This window comes from Saitoella complicata (assembly GCF_001661265.1).
Source record: "Saitoella complicata NRRL Y-17804 unplaced genomic scaffold SAICOscaffold_12, whole genome shotgun sequence".
Taxonomy (NCBI): domain Eukaryota; kingdom Fungi; phylum Ascomycota; class Saitoellomycetes; order Saitoellales; family Saitoellaceae; genus Saitoella; species Saitoella complicata.
The window spans coordinates 204,269-221,068 of record NW_017567003.1 but is presented as its reverse complement, the minus strand read 5'-3'; the positions used below and the strand labels follow the sequence as shown (position 1 = coordinate 221,068).

The following is a 16,800-nucleotide window of genomic DNA, read 5'->3' as shown; positions in this document are numbered from 1 at the left end:
TTTAAGGGGTCTCATCGCCCATCCCTTCACTCATTTCGTGAGAGTTGATAGCTCAACCGATGCAGTCCCGTTGTCGTGGGAACTTTTCGGCACTGTGCTGTGCAATTGTCCGTACTTTCAAGTTCTTCAACGATAGGCCTCTGTAAGTCTGACTCCCATACGTCCGACTCTCGGAACTTTCTAGACTCCTGGCTCTCGTAATAGCAGCTGCCTGCACCCAGACGTACGCCTACGTCGCCGGGCAGCATAGCAGCCTTGAGCGCGCGCCCGCTTGGCTTCGGTGGACGTACGGCGCCTGTTCTGAATTTAAGGTTTTACCCGAGTCCACCCATCAACAAAAACCCGGTCAACGCCGTCGCTCAGCAATCGATTGTCCAATCAATAAGGTTTCACCTTGAAGTCTCGCCACCAGCTGGGAGAAGAGAAGCGATACGGTTTAAGGAGTGACACGCCCGTTAACAGAATCACAAAGAACGACGGCATTCAGTGGAAAGGGGTTAAGGACAGCATACAATCGGAATAATGAAGTTCGGTGAATCGCTTTCGAGACATAGTGCGCCGGAGCTGAAGCCCTACAATCTCGACTATGATGTGATCAAGAAGGAGATTAAGGCTGTTACGTCAGAAAACGGTTGTTCTAGGGAGCGGGAGGATCGGTTGTTGCAGTTGTTGCAGGAGGAGTTGAGACGAGTATGTCCCATCAACCCCAATTGACCAGCACGGGAAAGCTAATGAATCCGTAGGTTGATGACTTCGTTAAATCCAAATCAGGAGAAATCGACCGCAGAATCGCCCACAGCCTCAAATCCGGCGCCAACAACCGTGCAAAACCTAAGCAACCACAACTAAAGAACTTCTTCAAATTTGACGATGAGTTGAACCGGTTGACGCAGGATGTACGGTCGTTGGCACGGTATATCGCAGCACAGAGAGAGGGATTCAGGAAGTTGGTGAAGAAGCATGCAAAATGGTGTACACGGCACGCGCCCGGAGCCGACAGTCTCCACGGGCGGTTTGCGCCGTCGCTGCAGAGCCCAGATGCGTTCCATAAACGGGTTGACTTTGGACAGTGGTTGGTGCAGTTGGCGTCGTTGCACAATGATCGGGACCCGAGTGTACACAAGCCTGGCTCGGAGGTCAGTGTCGCGTCTGATGCCTCACTTGCTCCAGTCAATAGGATCACGTATTGGGTGCACCCGGACAATGCTACGGAGTTGGACTTTGTGTTGTTGAAGTACATGGCTCTGCACGTCCCGTCTTCGTCACGGAAGACCGCGATGCAGAGAATGCGGACCGTCTATCTCGATACTGACAATCTCGACAAGCTAACAGAGGCCTCTGGAAATGCGGGCAAGGTACAAGTTCCGACGGTGACTTGGGGCGAAGGCTCCGAGTTATTGGAGGCTACGATCACGTTACCCGAAGAGGACGGGCAGAAGAAGGTAGTGCGTGTCCCTCGGAAGCACGTGGAGCAGTATATCAGAAAAGCGGCAGATGATCTTGATTTCTACGCTATTGCAAATGAAGGCGGTCTTGATCCTCCAGCGAAGTTGCAAGAGGCGCATACAGCTATTAAGTCTGCTGATCTTCAGCCTGTACTGAAGGCTGCGACGAGAAGGACGCAGTTTGCCCAGTTCTCGCATGAGACGGGGAACGTGTCGGCTTTCCTCGACAGGGATATTCGTCTCCTCCGGATTGAAAAGGGGAAGCGGAGGTGGGTGTCTGAGGAGTCAGACAAGGGCGGTGAGACGTTCCCATTTGCTGTACTCGAGGTTCAGTGGCATGGTGGACTGCCTCCTTGGCTCCAAGAGTTGACGGCAAGTCATCTTGTAGAGCTTGTGGATGGGTTTTCGCTATATGTGCATGCGGCTTACAGATTGTTGTCGCCAATCAACGTTCAAGCACCGAGCTGGATGAGCAGTATCGATCGCGATATCAGGAAGTTACCACCGAGTTCGCGTGAGATGAGGAGGAAGAAGACACAGTTCCTCACGCCTACGGAGGCTACGAATGAATCTATCGTCAGTCCTGGCTTGGTCAGTGGTGCTTCGAGCCGAACACCGAGTATCCGTCAACAACCCAGCGTGGAAGTCGTTGGACAGCGGTACTGGAACGAGTTTGATGATGAAGAGCACGAGGAGGCGTGGACGGTGGAGGTTCCTGCGGATGATGAGCGGACTGGGTTGTTGGGTGCGTGGGGACGGAGGCGGAGTCGTGTTAGCAGTGCCACTGGGACGGATGATGATAGCGAGGATGAGCATGGATTCGGTGATACCCTGAGAGTGGCAGGTCGGAGAGTTAAGCTCGGCGTGCAGAGGTCGTATATGAGCCTGCGGACATTGTTTGGGGAGCACGAGAGTGTCTTCCACCCAAGTGAAATCGAACATGGACGCGACCCAGAACACTCCGACCACGAAGTCTCAATTATGAAAGCACCCGTCCGTATCCGCGTTATCCGCGGCTACTTCCTCTGCCTCCTCCTCTCCCTTATCGTCTTCAGCTCCCTCACCGGCCTCGGCGCAGGTCTTCGAATGGGATCAGCATATCAGATCGTTATCTCAGCCGGTGTCATGATCTTTATGTCGTGGGCTACGGTGAGCTTTTACGCTATGCTGCCGAAGGAGGAAAGGAAGGGAAGGTGGATTGGGTGGGCTGGGTTTGCGCTGACTGCGGCATTGTGTCTTGGTGTGAGTATTGGGACAGCGTATGAGGTCATTCCATGACCGTTGTCGTCCAGGAGGCGAGGTAGTGATATGCTATTTGTGATAATTGGTAGTAGTCCGTATACGTCCACCGTGCCCGCGGAGGAGGAGTGTGGGACCATTCCCCAGCCCTGCTCTGATGAGATATCCTACAAATGCTCAATGATTTCAATAATGTCTCCAATATATCTCCTCCAAACTACTTCCCAACTGCCCTCATAACCTCCTGGAAGATCTTCGTACACTCGATCTTTGCATCCAACTCCGCACACAACAGGAACGCTCCACTCAACTTCCGATGCAAACTATACGTCTCAACCGGCGGCGGACTCAACCGCTGATGAATCATGACACTGATCAAACCCTTGACACGGTCCGTGATGGTTTGTTGTGAGAAGTCATAGGTATCGGGGGCGGAGTTCGCGAAGGGCTCGCCAAGGGTGAGTATGGAGTCGACGTGAGCGGTTGTCATTGCGTTTGTTTCCATACCTGTTAGGTAGCCCAATTCGATTGACAGAGTTCGGCATGCTTCCCTATCACCCCGAGAAGCGGCCAACAAGGTCTGCGTGTACAGATCAATGAACTTGTCAGGGAACGCCCTACTGGCTCCAAAATCCAACAGTGAGATGGTCTTCGTCTTCTCATCGTACAAGAAGTTCGACCAATTGGGGTCAGTCTGCATATACCTCCACTCGACAATCTCCCTCAAGCACAGCTTGAGCACCTGTGTTGCGATCCAATTCCGGGTCTCCTGATCATACCTCTCCTTCCTCCCCAATGCCGTTCCGGGCATCATCTCCATCGTCAACACACCCTTCCCACTCGCCTCATCCACGATCTTCGGTACGCGGAAAACAGGATCGTCCTTCAATAACTCTCCAAACTTCTTAGCACACACCGCTTCACGGACATAGTCACACTCCCACCCCAACTCCGTCCTCGCACTGGCAATCGTTTTGTCCAAAAACAGACCCTTTGGCAATAGTCTCGAGGCTGTCAACAACATGCCCAAATTGTTCAAATCACTACTGATACTATCCGCAACACCAGGGTATTGCACTTTAACAGCGACCTTCATACCATTCTTCAACACCGCACTATGAACCTGCCCGATACTCGCCGCAGCAATCGGCACCTCCTCGAAACTCTCAAACATGTCCCTCCACTCACGTCCGAGATTGGTCGCCATGACCTCCTCCAACTGTTCTGCCGGCATGTAATCAGCCGCATCTTGAACACGTCTCAACACCTCTCTCACCGGCCCGGGCAACACCTTCGCATCTTGGAACGAGATAACTTGGCCTAACTTCAATGCCGCACCACGCATCCGAGTCAACTTGTTTACCAACCGATCCATGTTTGCTTGGCTGAGCATGACGCTTGTTCCAGCGTCCTCACCACCACCCGTCAAGATCCGTTTCGTGCCTTCGGAGAGCGCGCCGAGGGACATTGAGGCTGCGAGGGTGCCGTAGTGGAATAATCGCCCGATACGGGAGGACGGGATCCGTGATGCATTGAGTTGACGCTTGACTGGTTCCGGAGCGACTTCCTTGATGATTCGTTCTGCACCGGCGGCGAGGTCCGCTTGAATCGATGCAGCGAGCTCTTTGGTGTCTTTGTCTTCCGCTGCTTGACCTTGTTCTTCTGCTACTGAAGCCGTGGGGGGAGTGCCGGTGGTCTTTGCAGTGTAGTACACATCTGAATCGATATCTTTCATCAAATCCGAGTTTCCATCTCCTGGCTGTCCTGGACGCACTGGCATCTTGGCCTCAACCTCTCGTACATCCTCCTGTTGCTGTTGCTCAGCCTTGGAAGTATAGTACACATCCTGGTCAATTCCATCAGCTAATGAGCCGCCTTCTGCGGAGGGACCCGCCGCGTGTGATGGGATTGAAGTTGCGGTGGAAGAAGTCGCTGCTGCGCCAGCTGGGTCATGCGCCGAGAGATCAGAGTCCGCGGCTTTGATGTCCAGTTCTGATGCCTCTCCACGTTCCTGCTCCAATGATTCCAATGCCTCTTCGGGCGATGTCTTTGTCGACTGCTCCTTGGACTCCGCCGTGGATGTCGGTGCTGTAAACTGTGCTTCTCCCGCCGCGCTTGTACTCTGATTAACCCACAACCCACCCTTTGAACTTTCCAGGATATCCTTCTGGGACTCACACACATGCTTGGGATCCCTTGGGCTCGCAAACGTCTCCCTGTCCACTTTTGCTTCCGAGCCTCGATCCTCTTCCGGCGCTTTGAGTCCGTAGAACTCATCTCCCAAAACACCTTGTTCCCGCTGCGTGACATTCAGTGCATGTTTCGGCGCCGGTCCGTCCGCTGAGTGTGCTTTACTCGCGGCATAGAATACTTCGTCGTCGATGCCTTGGTGTAGAGCGGCGTCTGCTTTATCCGCAGCGATGGATGTTCCTTGAGTCGTAGTATCTGATCCGGCATGTGGTGGTGCAGGCTGCCTCGATGCTGGTCTCAATTCCTCGTTCACAGCTGTCGCCGTAGCTGCTGCTGGTCGTGCGGTTGCTGATCTCTCGCTGTACGCTGCATTCTTGATAGGTTTGATCAGAGAGGATGTCCGTGTGAGGAGTGCTGCTTGCTGTGATCTCAGCGCGATGTGTTTCTGGGCGATCCCTGTGATGGCTGTAGCAAGGCCAACGAGGTCCGCAAGACGTCGACCGGCCATGATGGTGATTGAGGTATAGTGGTGTAGAGATAATTCCCGTATATTTTGTTACACACGGGTCTGAGCGCGGCTTCTCTTCCCGTACGTAGCCGTGCTTGGTCTCCTGCACGGGCATGCGCCTGTCTGTAACGAGGACTGGGGGTAGTCAAACCTCTGTGAAAAATAATTGCTTATTTTTGAATTGCGTAGTTGCCGCGATCATTCGTTATCGACAGTCCAGAGAGGCTGAATTGCCGTCTAGCCAACCGTCGATCTCGGACCATTTCAATAGTTTAGAAAATGCTGGTACGGATCAACTTGACTTCGACGAATGCTCGCCCTCTTCAGCTTCATCGATTTCTAAGGCCTCGACATCATCAATGGCGTCATCCTTGAGCTCGGGAGCATACAGACGAATCACCGATTGGGACCTTTTTTGCAATCCATGGAGACCGACGATTCCAAAGATGAAGATTACCAGATGCTTGGAATCATTAAAAACACTCGATATATCTCTGCACGCAAACCATTGGCAAAGTCCTGACACTTCATTGAAGAGGTTCTCAACGGGTATGATGACGAAAGGTTCAAGGCCTACTACTGAATGAATCGAGAAGATTCTCATTTTGTCCTCGGTCTGATCGAGACCAACCCGGTGTTCTACAACAACAGTGCTTGTGAACAAGCATCAGTAAGATATCCGCTGGCTTGTATCCTCTTTCGATTTGGCGCCCAAAGTTCTACTAGTTCATCATTGTCAAAAACGGCTGACTTCATTGGAATCGGTAAGGGTGCCCTAACCATGTTCACTGGACGTGTTTGACTTGCTTTATCATCGTTATAGGAAGATAACGTCAAATGGCCGAACCCCAAGAAGAGGGAGACTATTGCAAAAAGGGTCAAGGAATCCAGCGCAGGGTGGTTTGAGGGAGTAGTTGGCGTCTGGACTGCCTCTGCCAGCGCAAAAAGCAGGTAAGTTACTCCATAGAACCTTATCGAGGATGTAACGGCTTATCCATGGTGGTCAGTACGGCCTTCAGGCAACCATTGTTTGTAATGATCAACGTCTTATAAGGCACTTTAATTGCTTTCTACCTGGTTCCCAGCATGATTCAACTGCCTACAAGGATTTACCGCTGCACCTAAACCCGGACGCATACTTCAGTCCCACCCAATACCTGCTTGCGGATTCAGCATACTGCAATACTATGTCGGTTGTCACTCCCTTCAAGCAGGATCAAGGATACACAACCCAGAAATCTGGATTCAACCGTGAAGTTTCCCATACAAGGGTCACAGTCGAGCATACCATTGGAGTACTGCAGACTCGATTGTTACAGGGTCTTCCCATGACTGATTCTGAAGGATGCGATGCACATCTGTTTCGATGGATAGCGTCTTGCATTGTCCTGGCTATCATACTAAATCTTCGCGGATCCGCAGATATTGGCGAATCATGGTTGGTAACCATTGACCTCGAGAGACACCACCCCGATGATATATGCGCGTATTTCAATCAAAACGGCACTCGAGCGCACCATCGAATGCGCTGTACTGCTGTGTGCAAAATCCTTGACGTAACTTTCCCATGTGCGCGCAAATCGCAAACTCCATATGACAAATACCCCTAAAACAACATAGATAAAGGCCTTGGAGGTCAAGTAAGGGTTCAAACTGATCATACCTAGCCTTAGCAATCACGTCGTGCCACCGGTTTTGGGCCACAAGGCCTCCTTCAGTTGCTCCATGCTGAAAAGGTGTTTTCAGTTATAAGAAAGAAACGCACCCTGGAAGCCACTAGGGATGCAGCTCTGGGTCCCATGAGATAGAGGGAGCTTAGATGAACATGTTCTGCATGTGGATTCTTTGATTTTAACAATTTTTGTGGTTTGTGGGCCCAATGAGTGTCTTCGATGATTTTATGCATGTTCATGCAACATCATACACCTACGCCAAAGCCCTTCACAATGTCACAGCTCTATGAGAAATGGTACTACACGATCGATTCCTAAGAGTCTGGTCTATCGATTTCTCCCCGGAAATCGCCCTCCCAAGCCTTGTCTATGAAGATGGGATGGACCGTGCATTGCATATTCACGTGAGCGGGAGCTAACTGCCTGCTGAAAAAATAATCTTTCTATGTTTTCTGAGGGTTGGTCAGACCTTAGCGTATATTTACGCGATTATAATCTAATTCGTTGTAAGTTTTACAGAGGTTTGACTTACCCCATTCTATATATATCAATCGACAGTATAAATAGCCGTTAACCATGTGCCTCCTGTCTCCGTCGGTCTCTAAATTGCATGTCTACTCCATACCGACTTCACTTCCAGCTCCCCACAGCTTACTCTGCTCCATTCGTCTCTTGCCAGCAATCCATTCTACGAATTCCCCGTAAGTTTTCGGTACGACCTTCTTGTGCTCCTTCACACGGTACGTGTATGCGAACTCTCCTGCCACCCTTCTCTGTCCTGTCTCGATGTCTCTCACCATAGCTTGCACTCTCACTTGCACCAGTCCAGATCCCTCAGGGACCTGGGGAGAAGTGCAAGGTGAGGTATGTACAACCATTGCTTCCAAGTCAAGAATAGAACCAACCGGTACGGGCGACTTGAACGACGTCGAGTCAAGTGACACAAACACTGGTCGAGACTTGCCCCATGCCGCAGCGCAACAATGTCCAAGCTCAAACGTCAACCTAAGCAAATACCCACCGAAAATCATAGTCGTATGAATATTCCTTGCAGCAGGCGTCATGAGCTGCGTACCATACTGCTTCGTATTCTCCATCCACTCCGCATCCTGCGGTTTCATCGACTCCGAACCCAGTGCGAGCCAGGTTTTGTGAACTTCTTGTGATTCCTCGGCTGTAGGTGCTTGGAAGTTGAGTGAGGATTTCGACGCAAGCTTTTTCTTGGCGTTGTATTCTTCGCTTTGAGCATAAATTTCTTGTTTCACAGGGGTGTCGAGGATGAGAGGGTTCACGGGTAAAGCTGTCATCATGATCGGATCACGGCAAACCATAGAGAAGCCCGCCTCGAGGATATTTCTCACCTCGCCAGTCTTGGCAACTGTCTCCATCTGCAACTTAATTTCCATACTCGAGTTTCCAACCCATGTAACCATACCACTCAACCTCACATCTTCAACCCTCTGCATCGGCTCCACAATCGAGATGCGATCAACACTCGCCGTCACGATAGCGGGAGGTACATAATCCGCTTGTCGTTGACTTGCCGGAGGCGTGACGTGCTTATACGCAATGACACCAGCCAAACTGTCCAAATCCTCCAATAATTGACCCATACGCAATAACCCATACGCATTGACATACTGATCCAGCAAAGCATCATCCTCAGCAAATGGCAAGTACAACTCGTGATATGAGTCCTCCATACGACGTGACGGCAGAAGTGAACGGTCTGTAGGGTGCGTCGTTGGCCGAGGCTTGCCGGTGCGGAGTTTTTCGAGGGCGCGAGTGTAAGGAGTCGTTCCGCGCATATTGTCGTAGAGTAAGTCAGTCTGACTAGATGTAGAGGTCTTGGAAGTTTTGAGAGGAGCAGGATCTGCAATCTCAGACTCCGGTCTCTTAGGCGGCGTCGTCTCAGGCGTAGAAGTTTTGGGAGGAGCAGGATCTGCAATCTTAGACTCCAGTCTCTTAGGCGGCGTAGTCTCAGGCGTAGAAGTTTTGGGAGGAGTAGGATCTGCAATCTTAGACTCCGGTCTCTTCGGAGGCGTAGTCTCAGCCCGCCGGAGATCTGACTTCTTAAGCTTCCCAGAGTTCTTAACCGCTGGCTTCTTAGATGAACCGACGGCATTTCGATCAATGCTCTCTGTCGCAGCTGTATTCGCAGCGGGGGTCGCAGCGATATCTGCAGCAGGGGCCGAAACGGTGGTCGCTGTGATCTTAAGTGACGGGCTCTCAGGCTCCGGACTCTTGGAATTAGGGTTCTTGAGCTCCAGACTTTGAGACGCTGAACCTACAGCGGCGTTGCGGTCAACGCTCTGACTCGCAGCGGGGTTCCCGGCGGGAGGTGCAGCTGGGGCCGCAGCGGCGGTTGCGACGGTATTTGCCGTTTTGTTCGCATTATTATCCGCAACAGTGTTCGCCGCTGCATCAATCGCTGCATCAATCGCAGAAAGTTTCGCAGAAAATTTCATCTCCGCAGCGGGGTCCACAATGGGTGTGGCATGCTGTATCTTGAAATCTGACTCGAATTCTTCGATTGCTGACGAGATGAACGTATAGACAGGCTCTTTTTTACTGTGGTTCAGGCGGATGGACTGACGAATAACGCCGTCCACCACCCGACGTGCCTTGTTGGCGATTGCGGGTACGTTTACCATTGCCTTTGTCGAGACCTGCAATTGTTGTTGAGTTCAATGTTCGACGTTACCGTGAAATTCGGTGTACGGCGTCTGAGCTAAACCGCGTTTGGCTGATGCGGGTTCGCGGGAAGGGCGGCGGCGTACCGGCTAACTGGGTGCATTTCACAATCTTGAATAGTGAGGCAATAAAAAAGATCAAGAGATTACTCCTCTAACACAGCAATCTGAAACCTACTCATCCTGCTCATCATACGACGAATCAATTCCTCCGACGCACAACTTAACCAACCACAATTCCGGCGTCAACTCCACGCCCTTCTTCGACATCTCCTCCGCCTCGAGCTCATAGTACGAAATGGCATCAACCAACGAACCAACCCTCTGGTCGCGATCAAGCTCACTCAAGAAAGCCTGCGCACGCATATCCTTTCCGACCTGTGCGAATTGGAAGGCGATTGCACCGGGGGAGAAGCCGGATTGTACGATTTGTTGATGAGCGGAGAGGATGACTTGCTTGAGGCGGTCTTTGGGTTCGCCAACAGGTTCACCGTCGGTGATGGTGATGATGAGGACGGGCTTGGGAAGGCCGCGGGAACGGAGGGGACCGAGAACGAGAGGCTGGAGGACCTTTGCGTCGAGTTGGGTTGCGAGAGGTGTGATTCCGCTGAATCGAACACGGTCAACGAGAGACTGTGCTTGTGCGCTCGATTTGACATTGTCGCCCTGCACATCCCTCGAGTTCATGAACCTGATCGTGATGCCATCGTCATCAAACATCTGCGTAACATCCGCGACCCTTCCCAAAATCAACTTCAAGTCATCAACACGCTCACCGCCCTCCTCAGCTCTCATCGAGCCAGAATCGTCACAGTAGATGACGACGTCGTACAACGCCAACCCAGCGAGGTCGTAAGCAATCTCAGCGGGGATACCCCAGTTCGCGGAAAGCTGCTGGTAGGGAATCGAGGACGCGCGGGCAATGACTTGCTCCAAACGCTGAGGAGGGTAAAACATCTCCAACTTATTCTCACGAACAAGACGCCTCAAATTATCCGCAACGACTTTGTTAGCACCTCCGCCACCACCACCATACTGCTGAGAAGGAGGAGGACCGGGAGGAGCACCGTACTGTCCCTGCGGCGGTGCACCATACGGCGGCTGCTGTTGTTGGCCAGGAGGAGGACCTACAGGCGGACGATATTGGTTATATTCTCCTTGGGGTTGGGGAGCGTATCCGGATCCATACTGACCAGGTGGAGCACCATATCCCTGTCCCTGCGGAGCACCCTGCGGAGCACCATACTGGCCTTGTCCCTGAGGAGCGCCATACTGCGGGGGCTTGGAACCAGCGTTGTAACCGGGTTGCTGGACGGAAGTGGTGGTGCCGTATTGCTGAGGGTTTTGGGAGCCAGGTTGGCCGTATTGAGGAGGCTGCGGTTGTCCGTAACCGCCTTGGGCGGGAGCGGGAGGCTGCTGTTGCGCAGCGTAAGGGTTATAACCCGTCGTAGGCGCAGCTCCATATGACTGCTGAGGAGCGCCAGCTGCGGCGGGAGGCATACCACCAGCGGCCGGAGCACCGGTTTTCTATCAAGTCTGGATCAGCTCGATCCTATCGGTCCGCACAGATGAGGACGTACAGCGGCGTTGAGTTTATTTGCGAGACCCATATTTGTTCGTTTTGTATATGATCAGATTTTGTTCAGGGTCCAAGAAGATGTGGGTATGAGCGTCTTTATACGAATGCGTCACGTTGAGGCTGAGCCGCAAAGGCGGGTGCATGTGCTCGCTTGGCGGTCGGGCCGGGAAACGAGCTCGCGGAGGGCCGTGACGTCACGTACCGACAAATCGAGCGACGAGCGGCGATTTTCGGGATAATCTTGAATTATTGCCAAGATGATTCGAATTCGTACCGCCGCGATTCAAGGTCCGTGCGTGGGCCGGGTGATCGCCTGGGCTGAGTGGTCCACTGGCCGGAATCACCGCGAGTGCGCGCTGCCATGGTGGGTTTCTTGCGATCTTGGAAATTAGGAGTTTGAACAGAAGATAGATGAAAGAACATCTTGATTATGAGGTATCAATGCAACAGCTAGTAAGACAAAGAAAAAGACAATTCGAGACCGGGGCTCCGCCCACAAATCTCTTTTCCCAAAACCCGGTTGAAGGGTAGGGTAATAACACTTCGTTACTCCATGTTATGTTAACGCCGTAATGCCCATGTGTTGAATCAAGGAATAAAACGCCGTCAAAAATCCAAAAGAAACCAGAATCCCAACTTACACTCGCACTTTTTTCTTTCGCAATATATCAAACAAGTTTTTTTTCCAAAGGAAGGACGAACAAGCTTAGAGCTTGCGGCACTCCTTGGCAGCCTCGACCAAGTTAATCAAAGCAGCCTTAGTCTCAGCCCATCCACGGGTCTTGAGACCACAGTCGGGGTTAATCCACAAAAGGTCGCGGGGGATAACCTCGAGCATCTCCTTAGCACGCTCAACGATCTCCTCAACAGAGGGAACACGAGGAGAGTGGATGTCGTAGACACCAGGACCAACCCAAGCCTCGTAGTTGCCAGTCTTGAAAGCCTTCAACAACTTCATGTCAGACTTGGAGTTCTCGATGGTGGTAACATCGGCGTCCAAAGCCTTGATGGAGTCGAAGATGTCGTTGAAGTCAGAGTAACAGAAGTGAGAGTGGATCTGAGTGCGGTCCTCGACACCAGCGGTGGAGAGCTGGAAAGCCTTGACGGCCCAGTCGAGGTAAGGAGCCCAGTCGGCCTTACGGAGGGGAAGACCCTCACGGAGAGCGGGCTCATCGACCTGGATGACGTAAATACCAGCAGCCTCAAGATCCAAGACCTCATCACGGAGAGCCAAGGCGAGCTGCTCGGCCTGGAGAGCATCAGGAGCATCGTCACGGGGGAAAGACCACCTCAAGAGAGTGACGGGACCAGTAAGCATACCCTTCATGGGCTTGTCGGTCAAGGACTGAGCGTACTTGGACTCCTTGACAGTCATGGGGTGAGGACGAGAGATGTCACCAGCAATGATGGGGGGACGAACGCAACGGGAACCGTAAGACTGGACCCATCCGCTGACGGTGAAGAGAATACCATCCAAACGCTGACCGAAGTACTCAGACATGTCAGAGCGCTCAGGCTCACCGTGGACGAGGACATCGAGACCGCACTCCTCCTGGAACTTGACAACCTCCTGGATCTCGCGCTCGATGAACTTCTCGTACTCCTCGGGAGAAAGCTCACCCTTGGTGTGCTTCTGACGGGCGACACGGATCTCCTTGGTCTGGGGGAAGGAACCGATGGTGGTGGTAGGGAACTCGGGCAAGTTCAACTTCTCCTTCTGAACCTCCTTACGGGTAGCAAAGGGAGACTTGCGCTTGTAGTCGTCGCCGGTGACCTTTGACTGACGCTCACGGACAGCCTGGACGGTAGCGAAGTTGGAAGCCTTGCGGGCGGCCATGGCCTTCTTGTTGGCCTCGAGCTCCTCACGAACCTCAGCGGGGCCCTGAGCGACAGCCTTAGCGATAACGGCCAACTCACGAACCTTCTCCTTAGCGAAAGCGAACCATTGCTTGACATCCTCAGGCAACTTGGTCTCGGACTCAAGCGTGTGAGGGGTGTGCAAGAAAGAAGAGGAACCAGCAACGTTAACACGCTCAGCACCGATCTTCTGGGCGATCTTCTGAACAGTAGCGACGGCCTCCTCGAGGTTGGTCTTCCAGATGTTACGTCCGTTGACGACACCGGCAGAGAAAACCTGGGTGTCGTTCAAGATGTCGAGGACGGAGTCAAGCTGCTGAGGAGCACGGACGAGGTCGACGTGGATACCCTCGACAGGGAGACCCTTGACGACGTCGAGGTTGGAGCCGAGCTCACCGAAGTAGGTAGCGAACATAATCTTGGGCTTGGTAGCGGAGGCGAGGGCCTCGTAGGCCTTCTTGTAGGCGGCACGGACGTTCTCGGGGAGGTCGAAGACGAGGATGGGCTCGTCAATCTGGACCCACTCAGCACCGGCCTCAGCGAGCTTACCGAGCAACTCCTGGTAGACGGGGAGGAGCTTCTCCAGGAGGGAGATGGTCTCGAGACCGGTAGAGTCCTTGGTAGCCTTACCGAGGTAAAGGAAGGAAACGGGACCGAGGAGGACAGGGCGGGTAGCGATACCAGCGGCCTTGGCCTCAAGGTACTCGTCAACGGGCTTAGTGGTGTTCAACTTGAACTCGGTCTTGTTGGAGAACTCGGGACGCATGAAGTGGTAGTTAGAGTCGAACCACTTGACCATCTCCTGGGAAGTGACATCGACAGCAGAAGCAGACTCAGTCGCAGCACGCTGCAATCCACGGCCCATAGCGAAGAAAGTCTCAGTGGTGGAGAGGTTGAACTTGGTGTAACGCTCAGGAATGACATTGAACATAACGGAGTGGTCCAAGACGTGGTCGTAGAGGGAAAAGTCGTTAGAAGCAACGACGTCAACGCCCTGCTCCTTCTGCAACTTCCAGTGCTTCAATCGCAAGTCCTTGGCGGTGGCCAAAAGGTCAGCCTCTGAGATCTTGCCGGCCCAGTGAGCCTCGAGCGCCTTCTTGAGCTCGCGGTTGGGTCCCATACGGGGGAATCCGAGGACTGTTGATGTAACCATTGTGTCTGGTTTGTATGTGTAGTAGATGGGGAACCGTGTCGAGGGCGAGGGAATGGCCTCCTTTTGTAGACGAGCGGGACGAGCTCGAAGATCCTGCGAAAATGGTGCAGCATGTATGAGAGTCAGTGGCTTGACGTAGATGCCCAGTTTATCCGCGCTGGATACGTGTCGGCAGTCAACGATTGCAAACCGGCAGTGTATGCTGCCAAACGAGAAAACATCCATTCCTCACAATTGAATCCCACATCCCTTCAGACTGTTTCACGGCATTCAGTGGGCCCGCCTTCATCTCCATCGGGGACCTCTTTGGTTGTCTCTCACCTTTCTGGAGGCAACCTGTTTTTCCGCGCGCGGGAGTCACTTCCCGATGCCCGAAGCTCGACTCGCCCGAAAGGGAAATGGTCGGCATTGACCACTGCTGACGAGCCGGGCGTATACGAACAGTTTATCCGAAAGGGCACGCAAATCATCTCCGGTGACTTAAGGTTAAAAAGTAATGAGGACCCTGAAGTACGAGATCGGGCGTGTGACAGACCCTGAGAAACTTCGGTGACTTCTTGCGGGTTCTGAATGTGGGTTCTTCGTACGGCTCTTTCCCGGCGTTCCCACGGTGTTACGACATGATCTTGCAATGCTGAACGACGTATAGCACCTCGTCCAGGCGATTACAGGTTTACGCTGTTGTTGCCGCCCGACGTCGATATGATGCCGACCGTCAGCAAGTTCAACAAGATTTCGCACCCTACCTACCGCAGTCAGCAACGAACCGGCAACGATCAATGCTAAGAGCATCGCTGCCCACAACCGTTACTATCTACGCTACCATTCACACTGGCAACCCTTTTCACTGCCGACTGATCCACTCTCACATCGGCCTTTCCACAGTAAACTTGCCTCTCACACTCACAACAAACTTCGCTTCACCACCTCACCTGTCTGATACCACAAATGCGAACGACATCTCCGGTGTTCGTTGTCCCCGCCGAAAACCGGAGATCGGAAACACAATTTTCGCCATTTCGCTCCACTACGAATTAAACGAACCTTTTAGGAAAACGACGACGATGCACAACCACACTCGCCAAACGTCCGCGCGCGGTACTTTGCCCGCTCTCGATCACATCGCGTTTCCTGGAAGCACAAACGTGAATGAAAGTATACACGGCACTGGCAGAGACAGTACCCAGATCGTCAGCCCTGCAAGCTGTGCCATCTTCAGGTACAAGCATAAACAGTGTGAGGCATCAACGAGAGATCAAAGTGTAGTGATTTTAACCTGGACTGCAGACCCATCATTGAGATCGTGGGAAGTGCGCTCGGACCTCCTCTGTAAAGCGTTCGGCAGGTCCTTCATTAATATACAGTTAGCGGCATCGGGTGTTCAAACTTCCTTAGCTGCTCATTTTCCCTATTGTCTCAAATGACCCGCCCTTTTGGGATCCATGACGACCCTAAAACCAGGGAAGTGATCCCAGCGGCGACGCGGACAAGAATGTTTGCTTTTCTTGTGATAATGCAGAATGCCAGAGCACCGAATCAATGTTTGACAGATACGGCCATACCATGATGAAAGCACAGGATCCCGTCCGATCTCCTAAGTTAAGCATCATAGGGCCCAGTCAGTACTAGCGTGGGAGACCAGCTGGGAATACTCGGGTGCTGTATCTTTTGCACCCTCTGTCCTTTCCCTTGCTAACGCGTAAGTGCGTTCCGAGTCGAAATTTTAGTACCATATCCTTCCCTCTCCACATACATACATACACCTTCTATACGATCCCCATCTACGGCGCCAACAACAAACTAACCCACCCCGCGATAATCAACGTCCCCCCAAGCGGCGTAATAGGCCCCAACACCTGCCCTGCACCCTCGACTCCCCTGAGTCTCGCCATGACGAGTCCGTAAATTGAACCAGAGAACATTGCGGTGCCGAGGGCGATGAGAGGCGGGGCGTAGGAGCGGGTGAAGCGGGGGTGAGTGGAGATGGCGACGAGGGCGATGCCGTGGGCGAGGAGGTAGTGCGAGGCGCTGCGAGGATTGTAAGTAAGTGGCGGGCGGGAATGGGGAGTGGAAAGGAGGCGGAGGGGTAGGGTTACGTTTCCCAGTTCTGTGGAGGGGATGGTTAGCGGTGAGTTACGCGAGTGACAAAGTAAGGAATACCTTGATCAACTTAGCCTCAGTTGTTCTCGTCTGCAATCCATGTGCGCCTATAAGCACCACCATCAACCACAGATCAAACCCAAAGCAGCTTCAGCCGTACCAAAAGCTCCTAACATCACGCCCGCAGCTCCTGTAGCATCTGGATTAGCAAAGAGCAGGACTGCTCCGATAAACAAACACTACCATAAAGGGCGCCAATCTTGGTGAATGATGCTGATAGAGGTGCCATCTTGATGAAGTATGGTTCGAGCGATTGGGTTGTTCTTGGTGACGTCGGTTGCGCACCCCGCAATTTCGTTGCAG

The 16,800-nt window shown here is 52.7% G+C and overlaps 7 protein-coding genes across 7 annotated transcripts; 2 read left to right on the top strand and 5 right to left on the bottom strand.

Annotated features, from left to right (window-relative positions):
- Window positions 1-522: 522 nt before the first annotated feature.
- On the top strand, window positions 523-2,723 carry SAICODRAFT_25472 (uncharacterized protein; the record flags this gene model as incomplete). The annotated part of the gene is made up of 2 exons (XM_019166862.1): window positions 523-690; window positions 744-2,723. The coding sequence occupies 2 exons, from the start codon at window positions 523-525 to the stop codon at window positions 2,721-2,723; spliced, it is 2,148 nt and encodes a 715-aa protein (XP_019024066.1).
- Window positions 2,724-2,901: 178 nt separating this feature from the next.
- Window positions 2,902-4,419, bottom strand: SAICODRAFT_57023 (ABC1-domain-containing protein; the record flags this gene model as incomplete). The annotated part of the gene is made up of 1 exon (XM_019169503.1): window positions 2,902-4,419. The coding sequence occupies one exon, from the start codon at window positions 4,417-4,419 to the stop codon at window positions 2,902-2,904; it is 1,518 nt and encodes a 505-aa protein (XP_019024065.1).
- A 1,964-nt stretch (window positions 4,420-6,383) lies between these two features.
- On the top strand, window positions 6,384-6,695 carry SAICODRAFT_40377 (uncharacterized protein; the record flags this gene model as incomplete). Its single annotated transcript, XM_019168634.1, has 1 exon — window positions 6,384-6,695. A coding segment is annotated over one exon (312 nt), but the record flags the coding sequence as incomplete, so codon positions are not given.
- A 974-nt stretch (window positions 6,696-7,669) lies between these two features.
- On the bottom strand, window positions 7,670-9,689 carry SAICODRAFT_92632 (Thioesterase/thiol ester dehydrase-isomerase; the record flags this gene model as incomplete). Its single annotated transcript, XM_019171822.1, has 2 exons — window positions 9,124-9,689; window positions 7,670-9,039 (listed from the first exon to the last, which is right to left on the bottom strand). The coding sequence occupies exons 1-2, from the start codon at window positions 9,521-9,523 to the stop codon at window positions 7,670-7,672; spliced, it is 1,770 nt and encodes a 589-aa protein (XP_019024063.1). The 5' UTR covers window positions 9,524-9,689.
- Window positions 9,690-9,815: 126 nt separating this feature from the next.
- On the bottom strand, window positions 9,816-11,465 carry SAICODRAFT_122353 (uncharacterized protein). The gene is made up of 3 exons (XM_019165376.1): window positions 11,329-11,465; window positions 11,254-11,275; window positions 9,816-10,875 (listed from the first exon to the last, which is right to left on the bottom strand). Exons 1-3 carry the CDS (start codon window positions 11,356-11,358, stop codon window positions 9,923-9,925), a joined length of 1,005 nt encoding a protein of 334 aa, XP_019024062.1. The 5' UTR covers window positions 11,359-11,465; the 3' UTR covers window positions 9,816-9,922.
- A 568-nt stretch (window positions 11,466-12,033) lies between these two features.
- SAICODRAFT_35210 (cobalamin-independent synthase) lies at window positions 12,034-14,337 on the bottom strand (the record flags this gene model as incomplete). The annotated part of the gene is made up of 1 exon (XM_019168409.1): window positions 12,034-14,337. The coding sequence occupies one exon, from the start codon at window positions 14,335-14,337 to the stop codon at window positions 12,034-12,036; it is 2,304 nt and encodes a 767-aa protein (XP_019024061.1).
- A 1,781-nt stretch (window positions 14,338-16,118) lies between these two features.
- SAICODRAFT_7549 (DUF423-domain-containing protein) lies at window positions 16,119-16,726 on the bottom strand (the record flags this gene model as incomplete). The annotated part of the gene is made up of 5 exons (XM_019170981.1): window positions 16,119-16,365; window positions 16,434-16,444; window positions 16,498-16,544; window positions 16,598-16,627; window positions 16,681-16,726. The coding sequence occupies 5 exons, from the start codon at window positions 16,724-16,726 to the stop codon at window positions 16,119-16,121; spliced, it is 381 nt and encodes a 126-aa protein (XP_019024060.1).
- Between the last annotated feature and the right edge of the window lie 74 nt (window positions 16,727-16,800).

Coding starts and splice junctions, on each gene's coding strand:
- SAICODRAFT_122353 (XM_019165376.1), bottom strand. CDS start 11,358: ATGGGTCTCGCAAATAAACTCAACGCCGCT. Junction 11,276..11,328: donor CAAATAAACTCAACGCCGCT/GTACGTCCTCAT, acceptor CAGACTTGATAG/AAAACCGGTGCTCCGGCCGC. Junction 10,876..11,253: donor AACCGGTGCTCCGGCCGCTG/GTGGTATGCCTC, acceptor GTCCGCCTGTAG/GTCCTCCTCCTGGCCAACAA.